At 33.7% G+C, this 26,816-nt stretch overlaps 2 protein-coding genes, 1 long non-coding RNA gene and 1 other non-coding gene across 6 annotated transcripts; 1 reads left to right on the top strand and 3 right to left on the bottom strand.

Annotated features, from left to right (window-relative positions):
• Nucleotides 1-515: 515 nt before the first annotated feature.
• Nucleotides 516-7,087, bottom strand: LOC101246897 (peptidyl-prolyl cis-trans isomerase CYP37, chloroplastic). 3 transcript variants are annotated; one of them, XM_004251800.5, is made up of 12 exons: nt 6,845-7,087; nt 5,348-5,608; nt 5,152-5,241; nt 4,634-4,729; nt 4,040-4,147; nt 3,693-3,742; nt 3,237-3,339; nt 2,562-2,615; nt 1,697-1,855; nt 1,481-1,603; nt 1,334-1,383; nt 516-1,232 (listed from the first exon to the last, which is right to left on the bottom strand). In XM_004251800.5, exons 1-12 carry the CDS (start codon nt 6,989-6,991, stop codon nt 1,118-1,120), a joined length of 1,356 nt encoding a protein of 451 aa, XP_004251848.1. In that variant the 5' UTR covers nt 6,992-7,087; the 3' UTR covers nt 516-1,117. The 3 variants fall into 3 exon arrangements, with proteins under 3 accessions (XP_004251848.1, XP_010313887.1, XP_010313888.1); XM_010315585.4 differs by having other exon boundaries at nt 5,348-5,635; nt 6,845-7,075; XM_010315586.4 differs by having other exon boundaries at nt 5,348-5,616; nt 6,845-7,072.
• Nucleotides 7,088-9,668: 2,581 nt separating this feature from the next.
• On the bottom strand, nt 9,669-19,045 carry LOC101246318 (3',5'-bisphosphate nucleotidase AHL). The gene is made up of 7 exons (XM_004251798.4): nt 18,680-19,045; nt 14,267-14,951; nt 13,414-13,775; nt 12,638-12,953; nt 10,917-10,988; nt 10,448-10,657; nt 9,669-9,919 (listed from the first exon to the last, which is right to left on the bottom strand). The coding sequence occupies exons 1-3, from the start codon at nt 18,840-18,842 to the stop codon at nt 13,472-13,474; spliced, it is 1,152 nt and encodes a 383-aa protein (XP_004251846.1). The 5' UTR covers nt 18,843-19,045; the 3' UTR covers nt 9,669-9,919; nt 10,448-10,657; nt 10,917-10,988; nt 12,638-12,953; nt 13,414-13,471.
• On the top strand, nt 12,163-12,286 carry LOC112940577 (U11 spliceosomal RNA). Its single transcript, XR_003244915.1, has one exon. It is a non-coding gene; the product is annotated as a U11 spliceosomal RNA (small nuclear RNA).
• Nucleotides 19,046-21,423: 2,378 nt separating the features above from the next.
• On the bottom strand, nt 21,424-26,523 carry LOC101246026 (uncharacterized). The gene is made up of 4 exons (NR_144563.1): nt 26,340-26,523; nt 24,031-24,101; nt 22,406-22,495; nt 21,424-21,714 (listed from the first exon to the last, which is right to left on the bottom strand). It is a non-coding gene; the product is annotated as an uncharacterized lncRNA (long non-coding RNA).
• Nucleotides 26,524-26,816: the final 293 nt, after the last annotated feature.

Genomic DNA, 26,816 nt, shown 5'->3' with positions numbered 1-26,816 from the left:
TTCATATACCTTTTAAAGATCTTAATATTTTGTTTAATATATCAATCTTAATTCAACTTTAAAAATTAATCAAATTAACTTTCGAAAATTGCAACATGACAAATAAAAGTGAACAGATAGAGTAAAAATAAAAATAAAAAACTCAAATTTATTTTTAAAATATCATTTTTTTTTCTTTTCAATTTTTAATTTTAATTCTCCACATAATAATACTTAAGATCACGAAATAAAAAAATAACATTTTTATACATTCTAGTTATCTTTAATTTAACAGCACAAAATTTAGTCGTGTTAAAATTAGATAAATAAATTGAAACGGAGGAACGATCGTTGCGTACCACTTTCTAGAAGCTTGCTAGGAAAGAAGTCAAAATATTCCAAATTGCTTACAAACTACAAAGTCTCTCATACTCAAATGAATTGGTCAAAACACGTCTAAAATACCAACACCACTATAAAAAGTTGCATCTTTTCTTCCTATTAATATCATTCTTGAACAACAACACTTACCTCTTGTGTTCACAGATACAACTTCCGTCCAGTAGCTCCTTCACTCAATAGTCTTGCGTTGTTTGGAAAAAAACTCGAACAAGAACATCAACATGGAGGTTGATCTCCGTTCAAATGAAACCAATATCACTGCAAAGTCACCACTTGTTAGCAGAAACAACAAGCCAGAAAAGAAAAGTGTTAAGTTTCCAGCATCACCAAGATTTCAACGAAGAGATTCATCACCACACGTTACAAGACGAGTAGTGAGAACAGCAGCAACAAGTCATTACAGTCTACGAAAACTTCACGGATCAGCTAACAAAGAGATCATAAAGAGAGCACTAACACCACCAGCTCGTCGACCAACTTTGAGATGGTTGGATTTCAAACCAACTCCAAGTCGACTTTGTAATATGTCTGCAGCATAGTTGTAGCTACTTGAATGTACAAAAGATGTAACAATTTTTTTTTATTTGTTTACTCTATATTATCATCAAGAATCAAACATTTTCATTTGTTCTGTTTTACAAGAAGCAGCATCCATTTTTTGGGTACTAATAAATGACGGACGGGTAACGAAGAATGACATGTTGAATATTCCAAAAAAATTGAGGATATAACAAGGTTAGTTATCCTGTGGTGGTAAAACGAGGCGGTCTTGTCCTTCCACCAGCTTTGCAGATCGAATTATGTCACCCGTTTTGATCTGAGGAAGGATATCTCTCCCAACAGTTGTATATCTGTGAATCATAACACGGGTTATCGTTAGAACAACTATAATCACCGATTTGTTGAAGATACGATAGGTTTTCATAGATAGCAGAGTCGCAAGAAACTATACCCGAAGACCGAAAATTGACCCTCATCAAATGACAATCCTCCCAAGCCAGACTGAGAAACAACATATTGATTGGATAAGTTAGGTGGCGAAGAAAAGAATAACAAGAAAAAACGAAAGAATAGTGTATACCGATGAATTGCTACTTACATTTCTCTTATCGTAAAGGTAGAAGAAGAACTGACTTGGTGATGAATTCTCATCTGATACATCACTATGAGCCATTGCAACAGCACCATAAACGGATAGCGGAAGCACAGGCAGCTCCCCATCCTTCCGTAACGAAAGGAATAAACCATAAGCACAAGCACAAAAGATATAAACGCCAAAGATCAGTCTGTTATTATCCATGAAACATGTGGGTACCTGAATGCTTAATGTTGTTCTGTAAAGAGGCTCAAATTGTCCGGCTGGCTTGATTTCCAATGGAACACTGTATCCTGTGGTCTTTCCCACCTCGCTGTCCGAAAGAATTGCTTGGTTTGCACAAGTCAGCTTCATCCCATCATATGCCCCATCTACCACCTAAAGAATTATAGATTTGTTTTACAATATAGAAATGTCTGAATTAGATCATACTGAAATCCTTGCTCGAAACATCAGAGACCGCTAGTTGTACTCATCTTTGGTCAGCAAGGATACCATAATCAAGAAATTCATAAATTATTTCCCATGCTCTCATTGTGTAAACATTACTCCTTAAGACATCAAGATGATGGTTTTCCATATTTTAGCACAGTGGCAAGTTAATAATCTAGAGCTACGGAAAGAAAACTATACATACTCTTCAAGTAGTTATCAGGGCCCAGCAAAAAAGATGTGGGAAATGAAAGAATAAAAAGCCACCTTTAGGTGTCGAACATGCTTCATGTGAAGAAATATCTGAAGTCTGATCAATTTGTCAAACGGAAGTAGAAAGTCATCCTCAAAGGGGAAAGAAAGGAGAAATTATTGAAAGTTGTTAAGACTCCCACATCAGTGTGTGATTGAGTTGTTTTCCTCCTTATATGGTCATGGAAAATCCTTACTTCATGCCCTAGCCTTTGTAGTTGAGTTAGATACAAAGTTCATTTCTTAATTACTGATATTACAATGAAGAGGGCCCAAAATGGACGACAATTATATCAAGGATCATATGGCCAATCCTAATTAGTTTGGGATTGAGGCATAGTTATTGTTTTTGTTGCATAATGAGTACTTACAAGGATGATGTGAGATTTCACTACCTTACCAGTTTTGCGAAGTTTCCTGCAGTCAGTGGTGCTGAAAACCCATCTATAACAACCTGCATCATGTCATTATACAGTTTAATACTTTTGTGTTAGACGAAATATCTATCTGAAGAATATTAGACGTTTTTTTTTTATGACAAGGGAAACCCGCCGCGGCTACCCTTTGGGTGCGCACAAGGTAAAACCCCCGCTCCTTTGCAATAGCTCGCAAACCACATAGGAGAGAATATTAGAAGTTATAATAGTATAACATTAAAAACTCTTCTAGTGCAGGCTCTATTATACGACAGAAATTGTAACTCCCTCAGAAAAGACGAAGCAAATGTTTAATTGGGGAATACTTCATCATACAAAAGCAACACACTTCTATCTCAATGCACAATATAGGACAGGTGGTTCAAAGAAAGAGAAAGAGACAGTACAGCCATTTCGGGATTTGATTAAATTGCACTAGTGTCTCAACGATGAAGCTATTGCATGAGATGATGACCATCACAGAAACAAACAAATGACAGATTCAAGTCATATTAGCAAATAACTTCCCAGAAGGAACAGTCTCTTAACTTAAAGGTCTCGATTGATGCTTAATCATCAAGTTTAGAACAAAGGATCAAACAAAGAAATGGGCAGTGCAAGATATTTTTACTGACTCTCGAATAAAGGATTTAACATACCTGAATTTTTGCAGTGCTTTTGGCTTCACCTGCAGATTCAGGAGAAAATGCTGAACCATCTACTTTCTCAACTGTAAATTCAACTATTCCTCTCCCTGTGAGCCTGACGAATTTAGTAGAAGAATATAACACACCCCATCTTCCTCAAAGAAATCATTGAGTAGTTATTTTAACATGGTTGTTGTAACGTGAACACAGGGTGCTTAAAAAGAACAGCTCAACTCAAATTTATCTACATAGCTATGCAACAATGCTGCTTATGAAGTGATAAGAAACCATGATCTGAACATTTGGATATACAAAGGCACCATAAGTATCAAAACGGCACATTTAATATGCAAGATGTAATCGTCCTCGGATTTGATAATCGATGTACGTACATGGTTGTCATTAAGCAACTCGCTTTTCAATCAGTAGAAATGCCATATTAAGAAGAGAAATAATGACAGCCCTTACCTTGGGTATTTCACGTACTGCTGAGGCAACAAAAATGATAAGCCTGGGGCCTGTAGAGAGATAATGTCGTTGAGATATTGTTAACTACATTAAAAACTTTACATGGAAAATGTTATTGGAGAATGTATAATTGTGAAAATCGTAATGCATGAGAGACTTGAACTCTTTGCGTTTAAGCTTTATCCTTTGTTATATTCTTCAAAGAACAGTATCACTTCCTAAGGGCACAAGTTGAACCTTAGTACATTTTTTTTTCTTCTGAACTATTCAAACACAGTAACTGTTCTTTCCATTACCGATTTTCCCCTTTACACCACTAAAGAATGTACAAAGGAGTTCATAAATACCTGTAACAACTCCATCTGTGCAATAGTATCCAATGTAGATGCAAGACAAACGGATACTTTATCTGGATCTTTATCCTTTATGTACTGTAGAAGTTTCTGTAATCCACCCTGACAAGATAAAAAGAAATTCATCTTGATTGCAGTAAGGTTTGTGTTTAAAGATATCATCTGTTCAGATGATTGCTTAAGAAATTTAAGAAGTCTGTGAAAACATCAATCCTTGAGATCCTCACTGGTTTCGTTGACACCATATCAGACATTCAAGCATGATAAAGAGTATTACTGGAATACGATCATGCAAACCGGCAATGTTACTATCACAAGTGCATAAGATTTCACAAATTCTGCAGCAAAACAATATTGTAAAGTAACAACAGATGTGCTCCTGCATCAGATAGGCATCACTGATATTGGTTGGAGCACATATATAACAGTTCCCAGTTCTTTTTTTTTTTTCCTCTTTTGGGGTCATAATGTAGATAGTAGAGATTGAACCAAGAGACTGATACAAGTTTGTGAAAAACTGGAGGGAAAAATGAAGTCATCTAACCTAAAGTACTTTTAAACTAAACAATCTAAGTAGTCTCATGTTACCTTTCCGTCTACAAGAGATGTGTACAAGACTGAACCCTCTTCTTTCAGTTCAGCTGGAATGCTAGCCAAGATGGATGCCTTTTCATCTGTTGCAATCTGAAGAGATATTGAAGCATTAGATTTATGTACTTAAAGACACAGAATAAGAGTGTCTGATGACTACACATCCTTTCATTATAAGTGTTTTCATTATTTGCAGAACGAAACGATCTGTTACAGTCAGTAGGCATGCAACGTCAACATCTTAGAGACTTTGAATTCTCTATTCTATAACTGTTTTTGATGGATAGTTTAAAAGAAAAACGAGAAAGGAAAGATATCTTCCTTGTATCACAAGGTATCTTTCTGAAAAAAAAACACATAAATGAACAACTATTTTGTTCCTTTTACTGTATGGAAATGGCCTGATATCCAACACGCCTGTGGATGGCTGCGATTCATGTCAAAGAATGATTACCTTGATAGACGATCAAACCTTAAGTGTCTAATTCGGTTGCAACGGAAATATTATGTAATACCTTAAGAGCTTTCTTCACATTACCCTCCATTGTTCCAAAAGGTTTTCGCTGTGGAATCCTGAGCAAGTACGATATGTCCTCAAGCGAATCCTGCGAGAAAATAGACAGGGAACAGCGATACTTCATGACTTACTATCTACACTACCAAATAGGAAAATAGTATATAAAATATATAGGCAGAACAAAATAAAACTACCTGTATAGTTTTCATATTTGTGTTGGCTGGGATAGCTCTTCTAAGAGCTAATTCTCCTGTTCTAGGGAGAGTTTTTGTTTCAGGGGAATAAAGCACTGCCTCGGCAGGAGAAATGGACAAATCTTGCAAACCATACAAAGGTATTGGAGATGCAATTTCAGTAAATATAATGATCACCGCCATTAAACTCTGAAATTGCTTGACTGTACTCTCCAAATATGTTGACAAAATGGAAGGAGCAGTCAGCCTCTTTGTCAATTCCTGCATGACTGAAAATCCATCAAGAAGCTGAGAGGGTTATAAATATTGTATTTTGATCATCTTCGAAGCAACACTGAATCGTGAATACGAGTTCTCTAATAAGATGTTTATGCAAGTGCAAATATGTAATCGACGAAAAAAAAAAGAGCCCAAAATATGGTTTCAAATGCATTATGCTAGTGTCACAAGGAAAATCAGAAAAGTGGTAGCTTATGTTACAGTTTGCATTTCCATCATTAACTAATTTCATGGATACATTTACCTTTGAAGACAAACTCCGCCTGTGTGAACTCGTTCACATTGCTGGTCCCAAGACAGATAAAGGAGGAGGGTTTGCGAGGGTCAGAAACAACCTCTCTACCCCATAAATATAGGAGTACGTCTGCATACATGTTACCCTCCCCAAACTCGTAGAATTACACTGTGTTTGTAGTTGTTGTTGTATTTACCTTTGAAAACTACGTGCCTTATCTAGAACCTTCACAATGATGAACATTTTCATACACTTGAGAAGATATGAAATGGTACAAATCTTTAACAGGAATACCAATTCCTAATATTTGTCCCAACACGAAAGTTCCACATTTTCTACCTCCTAATCAGATTCCTCCCACGCTAAATGATCGCAAGACTTACATTTGATGATCCAACAGTCCTTTAAATTTTGTAAAAGATCAAACTTTAGAGGTGAACCAGCATTCTTTGCCCAAACTAAATATCAGAAAACAGTTCTGTTTGACTAGATATACCGCGTTTAAGTTAGAATAAAGACAATTGAAACTTACAATCTAAAACAAATCTTACACATTTGTGTAGCTACAAATCATGTCATTAATTGGTAAATTGTTCCTCAATATGAAAAAAAAAGATATTCTTTTTGAAACAGACTAAAAAGAAAATCGTATCACATAAATGAAAACAAATAGAGTAGAATCATACAATCGAACTATTCATAATTCTACAATGAATGACACAAGGCACAATGCATCTAAACACTTCAACTTGATCTCAGCTAACAACTAAACACTCCAATTTGTCCCCGCCCTATCTCGTGGACACCTAATGCTGACGTGACACATAAATTTTGAATAAATTTGGATGATCATTTTGTAAGATGGAGTGCCCGCTTGTTCGAGTGTCTGTTTATGTATTAAGCCATCGCACAAAAAGAATGATGAAATTTTTAACAGAATTCACACATGAAAATATCTAAATTTTGAGCAGAACTAAACTAACCATGGAAGCATTCTTCTTCAAGGCAATGCGATTGAGTGTAGCATAAATTGGGGAACGAAGTGGAAGATGGCTATGGAAGAAAGCTTTATTTTGGTACAAATGAGTGAAATTTGGAGAGAAAATGGAAGAGGATAAAGGGGAAGCCATTGAAACAGAGTTGTAAGGTTCTATCTCTATCCTCTTTTTATCTTTCTAGCCTATCTCTCTCTCTTTCTCTCTCCTCTCCTTATTTTAAAATTTCATATTTTATCCTTATAATAGTGTCTGGTTGCACAAATATAATTACGTAGTCAAATTGATATTTGATTTATAATTAATTATAAAAGGTAAAAGTATATATTTTGTAAGAACGACATAGATGGCATGTTTGACCAAAAAAAAATTAAAAACGTCTATTGTAAATATAATATCATAAAGTTATTATAAATTATATATTTAAGGAAAATTACATGGGATGACAAACATTCATAGCTAATTATATCATAGGGGTATAGTTTAATTTATTTACCTTATATAGTTATAGTTTATTTTTGTTTGCTATATTTAATGGGGTCCACAACCTATTATATAACCAATCGTATAAAAATATTATTTTCTAATTTTGTATATAATTATACACAAAACAATTTTCTCTCTCCTTTTCACATTCCAAATTTTTCTCCTACATTTAATACTCCAGCTATCCGGTTTGAAATTCAAATTGTTGTCCAAAATTAGATTACTCCCTCCCGAAGTTGAAGTCAATTTCGTAAGTACTCCTTAATTTTAGTTGTTTACCTCTTCTTCTTTTTTTACTTATTCAAAATCTGTCTGTGTTTTGTTTATTATTTTTTTCATATATTTTGATGAAATAATCGATTTTTTGTTCTTGATAGATCTAAAATTGGTCACACAATGAATGAATCATCTTCATCTTTGAGGATTACCAGAGGTATTCCTTTGCATGTCAATGTTGTTGACATTTTACCATCATTTTTAATGGGGTTAACTCAAGATTTTGGATTTGATGTAGGGTCATTGGGAAAATCAAATCAAGTTATACAAGAACAAACAATGGAAGAGCTTAGATCAAAGAAAAAAAATGACCCTACGGCAGTTCAACAAATTATTAACAATGCCAAAGTTAGAGGCATTAAAATAGTATAAGGAAGAAGAAAGAGGAAAACTGTAAACATTGAGTCACAGGAAAATGCTTCTGAAGTTGTCGGATCTGAAGAACATAATATTCATGAGGTACTGTATTAAAACACAAAGTTAGATACAATTTTTTGGTTAATTAGATGTCAATATACAAAAAATATTACTTAAGTATTGTATATAGTATAATTGCATGTTTAGTAATTATATATAGTATATTGCATATTTATGTTATTTTTGTTTTTTGTATATATATACAAAAAAGTAATTGGACTTAGTTATACAGATGATTTTTTTTATATATGATTTGAATTTGTATATTCTATTAGTTATATACAAATTATTGAAGTTAGTATATATTAAGTTTATATACATATACAAAAATTGATATGTACATGTTTGTTTTAATAGCTGGTAGTAGGGAATTGTATATTAAATGCTCTCTTTTTTTATATACATATGTACACAAAGTAATTGGATTTAGTTATATAGATGGGAAAATATCATATGCGATTATAATTTGTATATTGTAGTAGTTATATACAAATTATTGAAGTTAGTATGTATTAACTTTATATATTATTGGAGTTTAACTAATATATTCATGTACATATATAAATATACAAAAAAGGTAAGTTCATATATATATACAGAATATTTTTTTTTTTGAATTTGAACGTTTAGCTTAAAAAATGGACGTTTCCCTAAAATTGTGGCATTATCTAAATTTATTGTTAGCATATTTAACGCTTCAGTTACAAACCACTTTTTAAAATATAATTGTATAAATAAAAAAAATTATATACAAAATTAAAGATACCTAAAATAACTAAACTATACCCATATAAAGTAATTAGGTAAACTATACTCATATAATGTTATTTAATCTAATAAGTTTGCCATATATGAAATTTTCCCTATATTTAATATGATCAATTATAAAAGATTAATTAAAAAGAAACACATTTTATAAGAACATCCTGGACAATATGTGATAAAGTTTATTTTGAGCATTTAGGACCAATTTTCGGGAATTAAACAAGTTTTCCTTTTTTTTTTCCGTATGGGTTCGCTTATGAATATTTTGATGATAAGATTTTAAACGTTTTCTTTGTGAAACTCTTATAGAACCCTTCGTTGGGAGTTGAGTGGGGCAATATGTACCTTCTCACAATTTTTTAGAATCAGTTTTGGGCATTTAAAGGCCCAGATTATAAGGATTAGGTGAATTTTTCTCAGATTTTCGTGTGTGTTAGCCCATTAATATTTTAATGATTTGACTTTTAGATAATTTCTTTACACGAAACTCTTTATAAGAAGTTGGAGAAGCAGTAAGTATAGTCTTAAAAAATTTAGAATTCATTTAGGCATTTAGATGTCAATTTATAAGAATTAGACGATTTTCTCAAATTTTCGTGTGAACTAGTCTTATTCTTGGTGATATGACTTTCATACAATTCTTTGTGAAACATTTACGTAGGGAGTTGAGTGAGTAGTACACATAGTCTCACAATTTTTAAAGTCCATTTTTTAAATTTAGGGGCCAATTCACAAGAATTAAACGATTTTCTCATTTGTATTAATCTGAATATTTTGATCATATGACTTTCGATTGATTTTTTTTTTTCAAAACCTTTATGGAACCTTCCTTTGGAAATCGGGAAAGCAGTACGTGAAGCCTTATCAATTTTCAGACATATTCTAAACATTTAAGAGCCACAATTATCGAAGCTACATAGTTAAAAATTCAAAATGGAGATCCTTTATCAAAAAAATAAACAAACTTTTATGCGGAACTGTAACGTAAGTTAAGCCTGAATCAACTCCGTCATATTATGTCCACCATCTAATCAAAAGCCTAGCGCATCATTTGTGGTTCAAAGAATGGAGGAACAGTTACCGCTTGACTTCTCCAATTCTCTACATTTGCTTTCCAACCTATAGTCGTAACCATCACCAAACAAGTTAGTAGGCATTTCACACAAGTTTGATTGAAATTCAAAAAAGAAGCAGCAATTTTTAAATTTGAAATCAAAAGAAAGGTATTTGAACAAATATTTCACTTGAGAAAAAGTTACGAGTTTTATGAGCCAGAAAATATTTTTCACTTAGAAAAATACATCGTAAAAAGCGAATAAAAAAATTAGTGCAATATATAATCAAACAATGCTTTTGAAAAATATTGTCAGATGTGTAATTAGATCCTCTAAAATTAGAAAACTTTGAAAAGGCCTATGACAAACATTTCTGAAAATTTTGATCTTCACTTCAATGAAAGTCTAATTATTACTTATATTGCTTAAACTCTTCACAAATAATATTATTAGATGTGTGTCAAATCTTTCAAAAGTAATAAATATTTATAAAATTCAACAAAAATACATCAATAGTTTTTAAGCAATATAACAGTGTCAGTGCATATAACTTAAACTCCGATCTCGACTAGATGAAAGTTAAAGTAACTACCAATGGTGGGATCAGCTCCATGGAGTTTAAGTTCTCTATGCTCTTGACAAATTGCACAAAAACAACAGCAGCCATGTACTATGTTATCTTTACATGTTTCCTTTGGCAAACCTAACAATTTTCTCAATTTGGATCTGTAATGAAATCCATAACCACCTTGGCACCCTATTGAGCACAGTAAGAAGTAAATTGTTGTTGCTGCTACACAAGCTGCAAAAAAAGAAAAAGAAAAAAGAAGGTACTTTCAAATTTCATATATAATATTTCGATATTCTAGAGTTTACGTTTGAAAATCTCAGTTCAAAAGGTAAAGTGTTGTTTTAGCAAAGATGACTTATTCTATGAGCTTAAATCTAAGACGATAATTATAAATGAAAAGGAGTACTTACCACCTAAGATTTATGTTAAGATTTCAACAACAGTTTAATCCCACGAGTAGGATCGAAAAAGAAAGGAAGACTAAACTTACATGTTTCTCCTTTTGATATAATCTCAGCATTCTCCCCCATGGTTATGCAAGGAAAAAAACAAGTAGCCACACCTTCAAAAAAAATTAAGAATTATTTCAGAAATTGGAGTTTGTAATAATAATGAAACACACAAAAAATGCAAAATTTAATTATACAGTTGATAGGATCATTGAAGCAATCACAAAGACCACTTGACCATTGACCCTCCAATACATGCACCTCAGTTGATGGCATCTTCTAAAGCAAAAATAAAATAAAATGGAGGAATGAAAAGGAAATTAAGAGGTTATTTTCAAAATATTTATTTTAGAATGTAAGATATTTTTTGTTGGTATCTTGGCTTTTATAATATATTAAGATCATACAGAAGGTTTTAATTAATTAGGTCAAGATTTAATAGTGTATAAGCTACATATCTATTCTTATAGGTGCTTATAGCCAACTCTATTTTTATTAAAAAAATCCACCTAGTATTTGTGAATGTGGTAATATAGTTTGACTAAATCTAAATTCAAATTAAAAGTAACACGTTTTCTATTAAAGGCAATTTCATATTCTATAAGACTTGAATTTAAAATCTCAAATTAATAATAAAAAAAGTATTTATCATTAATAAAAGATCAATACATTTCTTATTTTTAAGTCTTATTGTGATGACTCTAGAAAATAAAGAATGAGTGACAAGTAGGACTAGAGAAGTAGGGTAGGTTTACCATTAATGATATTACTCTCTCTATATTTGCAAATAAATAACTCTACAAATACACCTCATTTATATCTATATCACATTCTAAACTAAAAAAATTAGATTAAACTTTAATTTATTTTAAAAAAAAGACATGTTACCTAGAATTTTTCGATATCCAACTATAATATAAATATTCCCTCCGTTTCACGAAGAATAGTCTGGTTTCACTTGTTACGAAATTTAAGAATACTTTTGAATCTTGTCGTCCTAAATTAAAGTTAGGTCAAACGTATAAAATTATTATTTGATTTTGTGATATTAAACATGCTACGTGGAAAGATGAAATTAAAATGTTAACAAAAAAAAAATATCAATTTTTTTTAAACAAACTAAAAAGGAATGAATATCAATTTTTTTTTAAACGGAGGGAGAATTAAACAAAAACAAGAAAAGAATAAGAAAAATATTGTAACTATACACTCCCACATCGACAAATGAGCAAAGTGTGAAGGGAATCATATGCTATAAAATCAAAAGTTGTAATTAATTGAAGGCTTAAAAAGGGTCGGTTGGCTAAATATGCCACTCTCGCCTGCGTGGTGAGTGCTGTATGGCTATCAAGACATATGGCCGACATAATTTGTGGATCTCTATAGGGTTGGCTCCCTGGCCGGACCCTCCATTTCAATATTAAAATTTTAATTTTTACCCAATTTATAATCTGTCTAATTAATATATTATAAGTATCATTTATAGTTCATGTATGGTACAAAATAATTATAGAAAATTGAACTTGTTCTTGTATACATGTATTTCTACATGAGAAGTTCGAAAGTTGTAACTCTCTATTATTTCTTTTATATATGCAAAACTATGATGATTGATTTTCAATAAGGCAAAATACCGTAAATGAGCTTTAAAGTATCAAATTAATTTGGCGTGATGATAGTATAGTATTTTCAAAAATTGAAAACTAAAATTACTGAATCTTAAATGAAGGGGGATGGATAGAAGAGTGGAAAGTATATGTACTTTTAAAACTTGGTTGTTGAAGCAATGAGATTTTTTTCCCCTTCCAACTGTCTAAGAACAACTAGCAAACTCTTCTCTGCAGTAGTAGAATCAGAGTTTTGTGCTCCGCGAAACCAATTAGCTAGCATTTCTACGCGACATTGGCCTCAGAAATGCCCGTCTGTTGGGAAAACCAGTCCGCCATTTTATGTCTTCCCAGAGCAAACGTGTAGCTCATGAACCAATTGCAATGTTGTAGTGTACTCCATTTGTCAAAGTTATTCACTTGAAGATTACCTATTTAGAATTTGATGAGAGTAGAAGTCATGTTTACCACCTGCAATCGCAACAAAGTTTCCTATTAATAAACGACCTTTTCAAAAACAATTTTGTAGGGGGCGGGTATTGACTTTGTTATGAGACTACCAGACGAGTGAGCAAACACAAATCTACTTGCAGGAAGCTACATTATGATTATATATGAAGATAAGATTAGATTAATGCAAGCAAGAGTTGGGCACTGGAAATATGAGAATGGTTAAATGAAATTTGATGTAGAGAAGAAATTTGCATGTGTGAGCTTTTGCTCATGTTGCAGATCACAAGCCTGTATAGAGGAAGGTTGCAGTAGGTTGACATCCTACGTAAAACTAGTCAATTATGGACTAAAATTGTAGCGACATAACAATGAGGATTCATATGGCTAACTACTACTTGGTTGGGGTTGAGGCGTAGTTGTGGTAATGTGCAAAACAAAAGCAATGAGTGAGACGCACAATTATAGCAAAGGACTTTACCTGGGAGTACGTAATAAGACAAAAACCCGTCACTGTCCTTGTAGAAGATAAGAAATATTCATAGACTAGAGGACTCCCAGCTGGCATAAACAGCTCCAATTAATTTCTCATGCAGTTTAGTGCCAGAGCAAGCAACTATTCCCCTATCAAGACTTTCCAAGTATATCCCTTTAGAAAAATCAAGTGAACGCCCTCCTGCATCAGTCACCACACCGCCAGCCTCTTGTACAATGAGAACACCAGCTGCATGGTCCCAAATCTTCTCTTTGTACCCAGCTCTAGCAAATTTCATGAAAATTTCAGCATCTCCCTGTGCTATGGCAGCATATTTTACCATGCTATAAACACGGAGGGGCTTGTTTCTGCCAAGGGAGATTAATATGTTAGAGAACACAACTTATCACCCTGAGAAAGCACGCATGTTACAGTTGCTACACACCAACATGAAGTACAAGAGAATAGTAGAAAGATCCAATTGTCTGAAGAAGAATATAGCAGGATAAATAGATAACCAACAGTGGCAAAATGTTGGAGTCAAAACATTTAAAAATAATTCTCAAAGGTCAAATAACATATCAACATGTTTCTTTTTCTTCTTATTTTCCCCCCGTTAAGTATGATATCAACAATTTTTTCCTAAAGCAAGTGTATTGCGTTGATTGAAAAAAACAACGCTAGAAAAATCAAGAAGGAAGAACATTGGTGCAGCTAATGCACCTAGTTAGAGGAGCAGTTATCTATGCAATGACGGTCTTTGCTGGCTTTGGCTGTTTAAGCCTTTTATAACAAAAATGAATTTCTGGAGGCTGGCTGTGACTGGCAGCAAATTAGTAGAGATAGTTTATCAACAAACCTAAGCCCAACAGAGGAAGCAAGTCCAGCTGCAAAGGAGTGATTTGAATTAGCTCTCTCAACTGGCTCACAAAAAGTTGCCAATGCTGGATCATCAATTGGAGAAACACGAACTTGTTTGGCAAAATTTGGCCATTCATATTTACCATCACCATAAACCGTTGGCTGCACCCAAGCTTCACCAGTACCTTTTTTTGAGTACATCACACATCCTTCTTCCAACATATCAGGTGAGGGCACTGGAACTTCTGATGAAATATGATTTTGTTGTTGCTTATTATGCCTGTCCCTTTTCATATGATAATTAGGGCATCCTAGCACTCCAACTACAACCTCCGCATTATCAATCAACGCTAAAGCTACAGCATATTGACCTCCACGCACAAACCCCAGTGTACCATCAACCGGGTCAAGAACCCAATGCCTGCCAAGAGGGCCTCCTTTTGAATTGCAGCGACTAATAGCCTCCAGAATTTCTGAAGGCCCCAGGATTTTATCTGGACCTTTCAGACCATATCTAGAAGCTTGTGCTAAGCATTCATTGACAGTGCTGACAACTTTACCCAATAGACCTGCTGATTCAGGCTTGGAAAGAGTTTGAACGTCCTCTTCAGCTACTATGGAGACAAATTCGCTACCAAAAGTATTTGAAAGGATCCAGCTTACAGTTGCTTGCACACTCCAATCTATCCATGCAAAGAAATTGCAGGAAATACTTAGTGTGCATTGTAGACAATCTATACAATAACTTTAAAAGATGCAAACTTGGAACTAGTAAGAACTTCTTCCACCCTGAATAATTGAAGGAATAAAAACAAACATTAAAAACCAGCCCCCTTTTTTTTGATAAGTAAGGTAATTTTATTATGAAGCACAGCACTAAGATAGTACACCGCAGATACAAGAAGCAGAAAAGCTAGTCAGGGATCCTATTGTACTAAGAACACCAAAAAAATCCGGCATTATATCAACATCCAGAAAAATCAGCCATACACCAAATTTCTAAGTGCTGAAAACATTTATTCTTAAATAATAATACTCCCTTTGTCCAACAATAGTTGTCCACTTTTGACTTTGTACACTTCTTAAGAATCACCCTTTAAAAATAATAAATACAATGTCTTGAAAAATGTAATAAGGAATGACTATGATTAATGATAAGGGTGAATTAGGAACTAAGTGTAAAAATTATTCATTGATTTTATAAAGTGGACAACTATTGTTGGACATCCCAAGATAGTTTAGTGGACAATTATGGAGGGAGCATAATGCTTTCCTCCTTCCCTACAAGCAAAATCGAGTCCGTTTAAATGCAGGTTTTTCCATTGAACGCTATCAGAATCCAAAAACAATTTTAAACAGTCTGAACAAATAATCAGAATATGCTGTTTCACTCCTATAAAGTAAAAAAAGAGATATATCACTAAGCAGCCAAAATAAAACCTCAAGCATCTGAACTTTTATCCAGCAATGGGAAATGAAAAGAAATTACTAATATCTCAAAATTCCGCCCGTTGAACATTAACAAATTGACAAAATCAACTTTAGGTTACTGCCGCATTTGCAATCCATGTATACAATGAAAATACTTGTTGAATAATTAGGATTTAATATCCATCAAACAGTACGTCCATAAGAATCTAAATCAGCATAACTACTCCACCACAGCCAACTCCTTCTCAACAATTATTCAAATGTTAATATGTTGAAGAATGGAATATTGATTCTAAATACAAAATTTAGCAGCGAAAGTATCACTAATCCTGTTAACTAAACAAGGTGAAGAGATTCAAGAATGCAGCTTATTTCCTGACATTTTGCATAATCCTGTGATCCCTTCAGTAGTCAAACTGAAGACACAACATGAGTGGCTGGCTACATGGAAAATCATTCATATGTCAAGCAAGCGAAGTCATTTTTATGGGTGTTCTCTTGCATATTAGTGAACTAAAAGCAGCTGTATCAACTAAGACAGAACTTGAGACTCATAACTGAAACTAATCTACTGCTTGACCTTTGGCTTTGAAGCTAACCATATGGTGAATACCTCGTGGAAATGAGAAAAGAAATAAGAGGGTCAGATTATGTGACAATAGAGTGTCTCTATTGATAATTTATGTTCCTTATTTAAGTTTTTATGAGTATAAAGATTAAAAAGCTTCGAACTAGATGTAAGTATCAAAGTGATCCTTAGAGTTACTGCTACTGCTTCTTAACATAAGAATCACTACTACTCGCAACCCCAGTGAACTTAAAGTGCTTGTTAAGCATAATGATCAAATATAAAGTATTAAGAGCAGAAGACAACGGAGAGAAGTTTTTGTGTCTTGTAAGAATTCCAAGGATGTGACGTGAAGATCAATGAGGAAGGATAAAATCAAGGGAGATCAGGGTCCAAATCCCAGTAAGGGCAAAAAAATGTAGGTGATTTCATTTTATCTACTAAGTCTTGTGGTTAGAGTTACTCGATATATGTGCTGGGAGATAGCAAGTACCTAGCGTAATTGTTGAAGTCTGCACAAGTTAATCCAAACACCTTCATATTAGAAGAAGAATCTGGACTTGCTTTTTCTATTAGGCTTCTAAAACCAAGCATGATGAGACTAACCAACAGTTCCCATGATTTAAGAATTATGAAATATGTCAAAGTAGAAACATCATCATTTATCTACCATCCAAGAATTTTCAATTGTCATGTGAACCCCATTTCTATGCAGATGATTAGTGAACAATAAAGATAGATAGGCCATATTTTATGTCATCTAAGGAAATGAACTTCAGTGATTTTAAGGTCAATTTCCACTTTCCAACTACTTAAAAGCATGTATTTGCCTCTGAAAAGGAAGCTTCTCCTTTAACAGTTCAGGAGCACCACTGCCAGATAAAGATACATCAAACTTCCATCGGAAAAGGAACATCATTTGTAGCCCTTGTAGTTGCACAATGTAAGCTAGTATAAGAGGGTATTTGTTTCAATTGTACAAGCAATGTAAAATTTATAATATCTCAAGAGTAATGAGAGCATTCTCTACATAGAATTTTATACCAAAATAAATGCTTATTCCACTCTTTTGCTACTTCTTATTTTCTTGTTGTCGGCTTGTCGCTGAAAGAATGATACTAAGAAGTAGTAGTTTAGACCTTCACTTCCGCACAATTCTAAATTTGTATTCCAACGATTAAATGATGTAGGGAAGAGGATTCTACTTCTCTTCTGGACTCGATAAGGCATCTTGACTAACAATTAACGAGCAAAATCCTGTCTTTGAAAACTGGACTTAGACTAATATTTGGCTAAGGTGAAGCTAAGAAAGTTGTACAGGAATGTTTGAAATAACGTAAATAGATGACTGAGTGATAAAGGATAATTGAAAGATATGTAAATTGATGTTGATTAGTTGGTTGTATGGCAACTGTGTTATATCCATTTCTGTAGAAGATGCTTTATTTATGCAAGTAGCAATCGGTACCAGGTTCAACCCACTATCTAACCATCCTAAATATTATATTTCTAAAGACAGGGAAAGATTTAATGAAGTGGCATAGTGTGTGACTCATTCAGCGACTCACATTGCAAGTCAACTGATTCTGTTGCGGATAGTGTTCGGCCAACGTTACTTGCTTCCTACTCAAAGGGGAAGAGAAAGCAGTTACGCTGACAGACAGGGAAGAACATACTTTAATAAAATGTGTTCATACACTCCGCGTTATAAGAAACAATTCTTGTATATGTGTGTGTAAATTATATCTTTCTAAGAATACAGAAATGTATATACGCAATAGGCCAACACTACTTAATGGTAAAAATCAATTTGAGACCGGAAGTAAAATCTTAAAAATACTACAGTAAACAGTCAAAACCACATACAAGTTGAATTGTGGACAATAGGCCAACATTGCTTGCACAAACTCCTACATACACCACTACTGTCAAAGTCACTGCAGTGAAAGAATTTATCAAACATAGTAACTTCTTAACTCGTATGGTTGTGGTTACGGGGTTCAAGCTGAATCAGCTGTCTGGCCTAGTGTTATCGGATAGTAATGTTGCAAGGCCAATGATGCATCATGCCCTTATTGAACACTCGCGTTTCAATTCAATTCGAGAACATATATCATACTATTAACCCCCTTTTCCACTACAACTTCGTCCTACTTTTAGCTCCCATGTGTATGAGAAAGCAAGTAACAAATTCTTATAATCCAGAGTACTTTCAACACCTTAAATCAGCTCTAAATTCCTAGTGAAACAAACAGCCAATCCCTTTTAGTGAAAATCATGATTCCGCTACAACACATATCCTCCATCTCAATGTGATTACCTACCCATACTCACAAAGTATCTACTAATCGAAAACCCACCCATACAATTCCCCATTATAAAACAAAATTGCAAAAAAAATCAAAAAGCTACCTGCAATAGTAACAAGAGAATCATCATCCTTAGACTTAACCTCATCATCATCACCAAATGCTTTACCAAGCAAACCCTTTTGCACCTTTTGACAGAGACTACACGCCATATGAACAACCCTCACAGCCACATTCAATTCCTCCGAGTACTTCTCCTTCTCCATTATCTCTCAATACAACAAATTTGAATCAAAATCCAACAATTTCACAACACAGAAACGACTCCACCGGCAGATTTCACATTCATATTTTAGTTTACCGATAGTGAAAGAGAATCTCTCAGATACGCTACTCTACCGGAAAAAGTGCCTTTTGTATCTTCTTTCATTTACGGCTTAATACATTATGCACCACTTTTTTTTGAGATACACACCAACAAATATCACACGTGTCATATATATTATTTATTTTATTATTCTTTATTGTTATTATTATCATATATTATATTATTATGAATTAATAATATTTTTTATATATAATTATTATTTATTTTATTATTTATTATTATTATTATTATTTATTTTATAATAATATTTTATATATTGTTATTATTTATTATTATAATAATTATTATTATTATTTTCATATTGTTATATTATTATTATATTTAATTATTTCACAGACGATTATCTTTTAACATACCTAGCCTATGAAGAAGGAGGAGGGCTGGACATGGGGGTGTTCAACCTAGCAGATGGCAGCATTCAGCCGCATTACAATGGTGTTTCCCTCAGTCGTTTTTGTCCTCCAACTTGGATTACGCCAACTCTCTATTGAATTTCAGTCTTACATACTCACTCATCCTTGCTATTGTTTTACTTTGAATGTATCTTGATGGTTGAGTATGTTTTAGTGATCCAAACTTCATTTTCTCTTCTTCTCATCCAACCCTTAATCCTGTAAGACAGACATCCATGTCTTCCTTCCCCAACATATCCAGCTGTAATCTGAAAAAACAAGTTGTTGTGAACTCAGTGAGTGACTGGTAGAGTGGGATACAAGTGGAGTTCAGGTGTGAAAATACAATTGTATGCTGTGCAATTATGGCACTCGAGAGGACGTGAGGCGCTGGTTTTTGATATCTACTTTATAATGTTTAGACATGTTACAAATGGAAGACTATCGACATAAAAAAGAAATCAGCTAATGGTGTAATTTTTTTTTGCCACAATTAAAGTGAGTTTAATCACTAGTTTGGAAAAATAACCAAAATAGATCCGTTTGGATCTCTCCACTTTTAATTAGAGATCAAAGTTCTAGGAATTAAAATAAGCTCTATAGCACGAATCGGCTCCGATGCAAATACTAAAGAAAAAAAATGAGAAATTAAATAGGTTTCTAGTTACAATCTTAAATAAATTTTACGCCATTAAAAAGTAAACAAGATTAGAAAAAAACTAAACACATATACAAGTTTGTCTATGTATGTGTGCTCACTTGTAAAAAGATTTATTTTTTTAAGGAAAGTTTAAAAGAAAATATATTGTTTGATTTATACATCAACTACACACGTGATTCTATTTTGACAAAAATATAAACGCATTTCAACTTCAGAAAAACTCCTTGAGATCCAAAGAGAGATGAAGTTTACACAACCATCTCTATCTTTCAAACAGTTTATTTCTATGTCGAAATAAATGTAACATTGATATGATTGATTGATCAAATTTTCTATTTAGAATTTTATTCTATATTTATGAATTTGAATAATTCTAAAGTTTGCGTATAAGTCAAATATTAATAAATTCACATTGTGAAGTCATGAATTAGTTAGGGGGTCTGAACAAAAGATTTAAAAGTCGATGTATGTTGCAAAATTGAATTTGGATAGAAAGCTTAATTAAAGTTTCAATACACTTGAGGGTTTGAATGATGAGTTTGAATCATTAAATTCTCTTTCACCACCATTTAGATCCAGTCTCTCATAAGTTTTAAGGTACATAAATATCATAGAAGGATTGAAAGAGAGTTTGTACACTCCCTCCGCCATCATTATTTGTTCACTATACTAAACAATACTTATTCGATTTGAAAAACCAAAAGATAATTTATCCTTTTGTGTCTGTTCTCCACTTCCTATTAAATATCTAATACATTTTTCAAAGCAATAAATTGAATAAATTCAAAAAATAATATTGCCCCTGTTATCTATTATCTTTTAGGATGTATACCAAGCCAATAATGAACAACCATTGTTAAACAGAAGAAGTAATTTGTTTGAAAGAAAATTGGTAAATTGTGCCCTCACAAGTCACAACCAATATTGGAGAAATAGAGAGGTTCAGCTCATCTGTTTCTCTTGAATGTGCTCTACTTTAATGCCAAAGACTCAAATACTTCACGAGATTATAACTCCACGTATAGTAATTATGTTTCGAATGTACTCACAGTACACAAATGACCTTTCAATCAATTGACATTTAATAGCCAAAATGTACTCTCTTTTTTTCTCGTTTCAACGTAAAATACACCAGCCAAACATATATTATACGATATATACATATATATTATGCACATCATAAACATTTTTATTGATAGACTCACGAGGATGCATAAAAAAAACATCTCGACCTGGCATATTGTTCAATTTGAACAATGTAACATAGTGTCACACCTTCACAAAATACAGGGTAAGGCGACATACACACCACACAACCCATATCCTACTTACAGGATTACACTAGTTATGTTGTTGTCGATGTCGCACACCTCTGGATGCATTTGACTCACTAGGGCATATTGAACTCACAAATAAGATATTCAATGTATAGAGCGATTAATCATGTGTTTTGCATCTCCTCAACATACTCATGGTGATAGTTATTAAATGGATTAACAATTCAGAAAAAAGCACTCAAAGTTGATTGTTCAATCAACATTTCATGTACAACTCAAAAGTTCAAAGCTAGAATGGGAATGGATAGGGGACGACAAATTACATCCTCATGTTGGCTTGAACTAGGCCACTAAGACCTAGCAACTTACACTACTTTATTGCCGGTGAATAGAGACAACCCGACGTCCGTGTGATCATTTCTGCAAAGAGATTTAAGTAAATCAGAGGATGTATATATAGAGAGAGAGACCAAATTTCAAGTAACTAGAGAACATTAGCTTTAAGTTCTCCCTTTTAAAGGTTAAATGACTTCCCCAATTAGAGTAGGGAAAACAAGTTCGATAAATGGTATTCCACGGATTGTCTTCTCCCAACCCCCACCGTCACTTGACAATTTCAATCCTATTGTCACTGTTTCAAATCCTAAAATGGAACAAAGGATGTCCTGTATGGTTAAATGAAGGTTAATGTAATTGTTTTGGGAGTCAACATACACACTACCCACCAATACTTCCACCCCACCACCCTGCCCAAACACTCCATTCTAGTGTTTGCTTAGATTATATAGAAATTCTCTCAGGAATATATTTTTTACTTATTTACCAAACATGATAAAATAAGTGAGAAGACCACTTATTTACCAAGAAAATACTTTTCCTTCGTACCAAACAAACACTATGTGGTGAATACTAGACCAAATTTCAGTCAGCTAGATGCTAGCAAAATAGTTTAAAATAGATTTGAAATTCCTATCATATTCTACAGCCATTTAACTGGACTCGCTATAAGAAGATAGAAACTAAATTTCCTATTTGCTTCAAACAAAGTATTACATAAATATTAATAGCTACAAAATATTCCAAAACACTTATTTAATAACAGGAAGTGTACCTCTTCCTTCTTCTCTTTCTTTCCTCCTGAGAAGAGCTTATAACCCCCATAGAAGACCAAACCCCAACCAGTAAGAGAGGCTATCACAAACTGCAAAAGAAGTAAGTTCCTAGTCAAACTTACAAGTTTATGATGTACACCTAGTTTAGGTGTTTGTATTAGCATAAACTCGGTAAATTCTGACCCCAGTAACACTGGAAGAAAGTAAAGAGAGATGCAATCACTATGACAATGTGTACAAAAATGTGACCGAGAACCCATGATGTTGACAATTTGGTAATAGCAGAGTAGCAAATGGCTTAACATTTAGGACACCTTCAACTAGATCGCTACAACAAAAGGTTAACACTTGATCAATTAACCTGTATGTTACTGCTAACTCTAAACGACTCTTCTTTGTTCTGTAACAGTAAAGAAAATACCACCATATGTGAACATCAGCAGCATACAACTACACGAGCATACTGATAGAACAAATATAATGGATATGGTAATTACAGAAAAGATGATGGAGAGTTGATCAAACAATAGCAAGTAGAATATTGAACCATAAATCTTTATATATGACATTCTTGTTTTTATAGTGCCCAGCACTCTGCAACATTACATGAAAACACACGACAAATTTCATGGGTAAGTTCAACCTTCAACTAACATTTCTGGCATCGCCTCTTTTCTCTTCACCTACAACTCGCTACAGAGAATCTGGCATCAGACAGCCCCAACATCACCCCCACCTCAATGGTCATCACTTAACTTCTCACTCCCTCAATCTGTTTCTGTCCCTCATTATCAACAAGCCTCCCCACCCTAGCACATGTAGAAGGTTAGAAGCTGCCAATTTTTCCCATCAGATTAAAATACAACAGCTTTTATCTATTCCAACTAAATTAAGAGGCGGCTCTTACCCGCCCAAAAGTTCAAAGCTCCTGGACTGAAGGATTCTGAGCATTTGGGAAGAGCCTGGCAAATTTTTTGGGAGTTCTTGGAACAATAAGTTCGAAGTGGCTAGTAATCATTCCCCAAAGGGTTCTTATTTCTTCTTGGGTACAATACTGTTATCCCCATTTCTCCTAAAGCATCTTTCACCGCTGCTGCAAAACCTATTCCAAAAACTACCACCGTTGCCAATCTTGAGAAGTTAGGTGTCGTGATGGGTAAGAGGACTGGGGCTTATGAAGCCTGACTACTTAAGAGTACTGGGGGACTACAAAGGTGGCAGGAAATGAGGAACACAGGTTGCATGCTCATGTGTAAGGATTCCGCCTTAGTTCACAGAAATAGAAGGCAGAATTATTGCACAGATGTACAATTTATCGTAAAAATGGCATGTAACTTCCACTTCACAAGGCACAAGCAACGTCATAAGTTATCACCAGAATTATGGCCTGAAGCCACCAAGATAGAAGAGTTCCCGTCCATAAACATAACATATCCAGCAGTCAAAGACTCTAAACAACACAAGCAGATGAAAGTAATAAGCAAACAAGTCTTAAACAGTGACGAACAAGAAATTCAACAGTTTCAGGACAGGCAAGATGATAACATCATAGAAAACCACCAAACGAACCCAAGACAGCTTAAACAAATAGAAAAGAGAACTGTAAATATTCAGAAAAACTCACATGCTCTTCTTTCCATTTTGATGGGCTCATTGGATCCTGCCAAATGTTCACCTTTGGAGGACCATGATGGTCTGCATCACAACGAATAGCTTAGCCATGAATACACTGAATGGTACATTTGCATTCCAAAACCATATCTCAAATGCCATTAGGGCTTGCATTGTTAACACACGACAAACAAAGGCAGGAGCTTGACAACAGATTACTACTCACCGTTTCCTTCAGTTTTATGTCACGTACCAATTTTCTCACTGTTAAATTCTCGAAGATAAAGTTCATTTAAATTCTTTGCATTCCATCTGAACTAAGTAAATTTAAATGACTATATGGGTTAAAAGGCTAAATTCAAACTCTAATATACAATGGAAGCAATAAAGCTAGAAGATATATATAGGCCAACTAAGACAGTAAAATGTAATATAAGTTATAACAACTACTAATCTTCAACACCAATATAGATGACACAGCTATATGAACACTCTAAGTCCATTTAGACCCCTCTTGTGGCACTACTCGGTATTTATCCTCTAAAGAAGCAAGGGGTTTGCTAAAACAAGAGTTCTTCTAGTTTGGTGAGAGATTCGCTAAATCTCAAGCCTATTGTACATTGTCATACAACCTCTAACCAACTAGAAAAACTCCTGTAAAATATAACATATGAATCTGAATATTAATTTGAATAGCAGAAAACATTGCACTTCAAATCATTTATGTGAAGCTGTCAGTCCTTCAGTCTCTTCAATGGCCAATGAAATAAGTCATCCTACATGGAAGGGAGCACTGAGCTAAGCAGTTCTAAGCCACAAAGTATCCTGCTTTCTCAGGACAATGTCATTAGAAGGGGAATAACCTTGTGCTCTAGATGTTTTCTCTGTGGAGTAACTTAGAGATTGTTAACCATCTATTTCTACATTGCAAGTACACTCAACAGTTATGGAGAATATGTCCCAGACCATGCCTAGGAAGGTTTCAGAGGTTTCAAAGACCTCAGAGGAAGCAGGTGTACATGCTAAGGACAGAGGTAGATGGAAAATTATCCCTGATGCAATATGGTGGGCAATATGGCAAGAGTGGAATTCTAGGTGCTTTGAGAGCATAGACAATAATGTGCAGAGGGTTAAACTCAACTGCATCTTGCTTTTATATTTTTGATGTAACCAATTATAATCTAATGACATTGCCTCTATAATTGATGTTTTAGACTCAATTTAGCCATTGCCTCAATAATTGATGTTTTAGACGCAATTTAGACAAAGAACAATGAAATTGGGAGTACCCTTGTATAATATACGGTTTCAATACAACTCATGTACAGTTTCATGATATAATACAAAGTTACCAAGTTCAAAAAAAAGTTATGAAAGTTTCAACGGAATGAATTTCAACTTCAGAAAATTTGCCAATGATAATGAAGATGGATAAGACACAATAATTTGGGAGTCATTAAGGTTATTTAGAAACTTAGAATTAATAAATAAATAAAGCACCTTAATTGGTTGAATAATAATAGGGGAAAGACTAATATGGTTTAAGAGTTAATTAATTGAGTTAGTATTACCGGGAGTAATAAGGTGAGAGAAAATAATATACAAGTATTAGTAATTTAGTAACCATTACACTCTACTTAGTATTTTTTTAATGGGCATGCTAAAACATTAAACGACACTTAAAATGGGATGTAACGATTATCAAATACTTGTGCATCTTCAATAGTAAGGGAAAAATTGAAAAGAAACTTCATCTTGGTTGTCTAAAACATATATTTTGAAACACTCCCTCTCTTTCAATTTGTTTACGGTTTTAACTTGAAACAGAGTTTAAGAAAGTAAAGAAAACTTTTAAATCCTGTGGTTTAAAACTAAAAGATACGTAGAATGTATGTCCATCTTAAACATGTTTGATCAAAAGTTGAAATTAAAGAATAGTCAAAAAATGAAAAACATATTCTTTTCTTAAACAAAATGAAACAAGGGAGCATACATATCTTTTGGGCTTTAAGACACTTAAAATGGGATGGAAGGAATACGAATTCTCATTTAGTAATTTAGCAAGCAATGCGAACCAAAGCCAAACCTAGTGCGTCTATGGTTTAATAAATCAAAATAGTACTAATTAGCAAGTAATTATAACATATTTGTAACTTGAGATCATATATATATATATATAAGTCCTATATTCAACAAGTTTCAGAAATCTAAAGGAAATGCGTAAATCAAACAATTAATCTCGCATTTAGCAATTTCCAGTTTTCATGCTCTTCAATTCACTGCAAAAAAATTTAAAAAATTATATGAAAAGGGGAAAATTACCACCGCCACCGGATAGACCGCGCCGCTGGATGAGGAGTGCGCCTTGGCTGGTTGTGTTCACTGATTTGGTAGCCGAGAGTCGAGAGAGGGATGAAGCTTGACGCGCCACCGCTGTCCACGCAGCCATCTTTGTAATCTGACGATCGGAGATCTTCTGAATGAGAGTGACACAGTGATAGAAGTTACCAGAATGCGAACAGAAGCTGCATTTCTTAAGGAGCATCCTGGGCCTTGAGATTTGGGCCAAGGCCCAATTCAGTTTGAGCTAGCCATTAGTACTGAACCATCTAACATAAAAATTATATTTGTATCTTATATCTATAGTTTGCATAATTACGTTTCATAGCAAACTTTATGTTTGTTATGACTATTAATATGTATATTTGGGTATACTTGTACAAAAGAATCAATTGTATAAGAATTTGTATACAAATAGTTTTTTTTTTTTGTATAATTTGTGTTTGTATAAATTGAGAA

The sequence above is a fragment of the Solanum lycopersicum genome, chromosome 12, assembly GCF_036512215.1.
Source record: "Solanum lycopersicum chromosome 12, SLM_r2.1".
NCBI lineage: Eukaryota > Viridiplantae > Streptophyta > Magnoliopsida > Solanales > Solanaceae > Solanum > Solanum lycopersicum.
The sequence above is the reverse complement of the archived record's forward strand: the minus strand, read 5'-3'. Positions and strand labels throughout refer to the sequence as shown.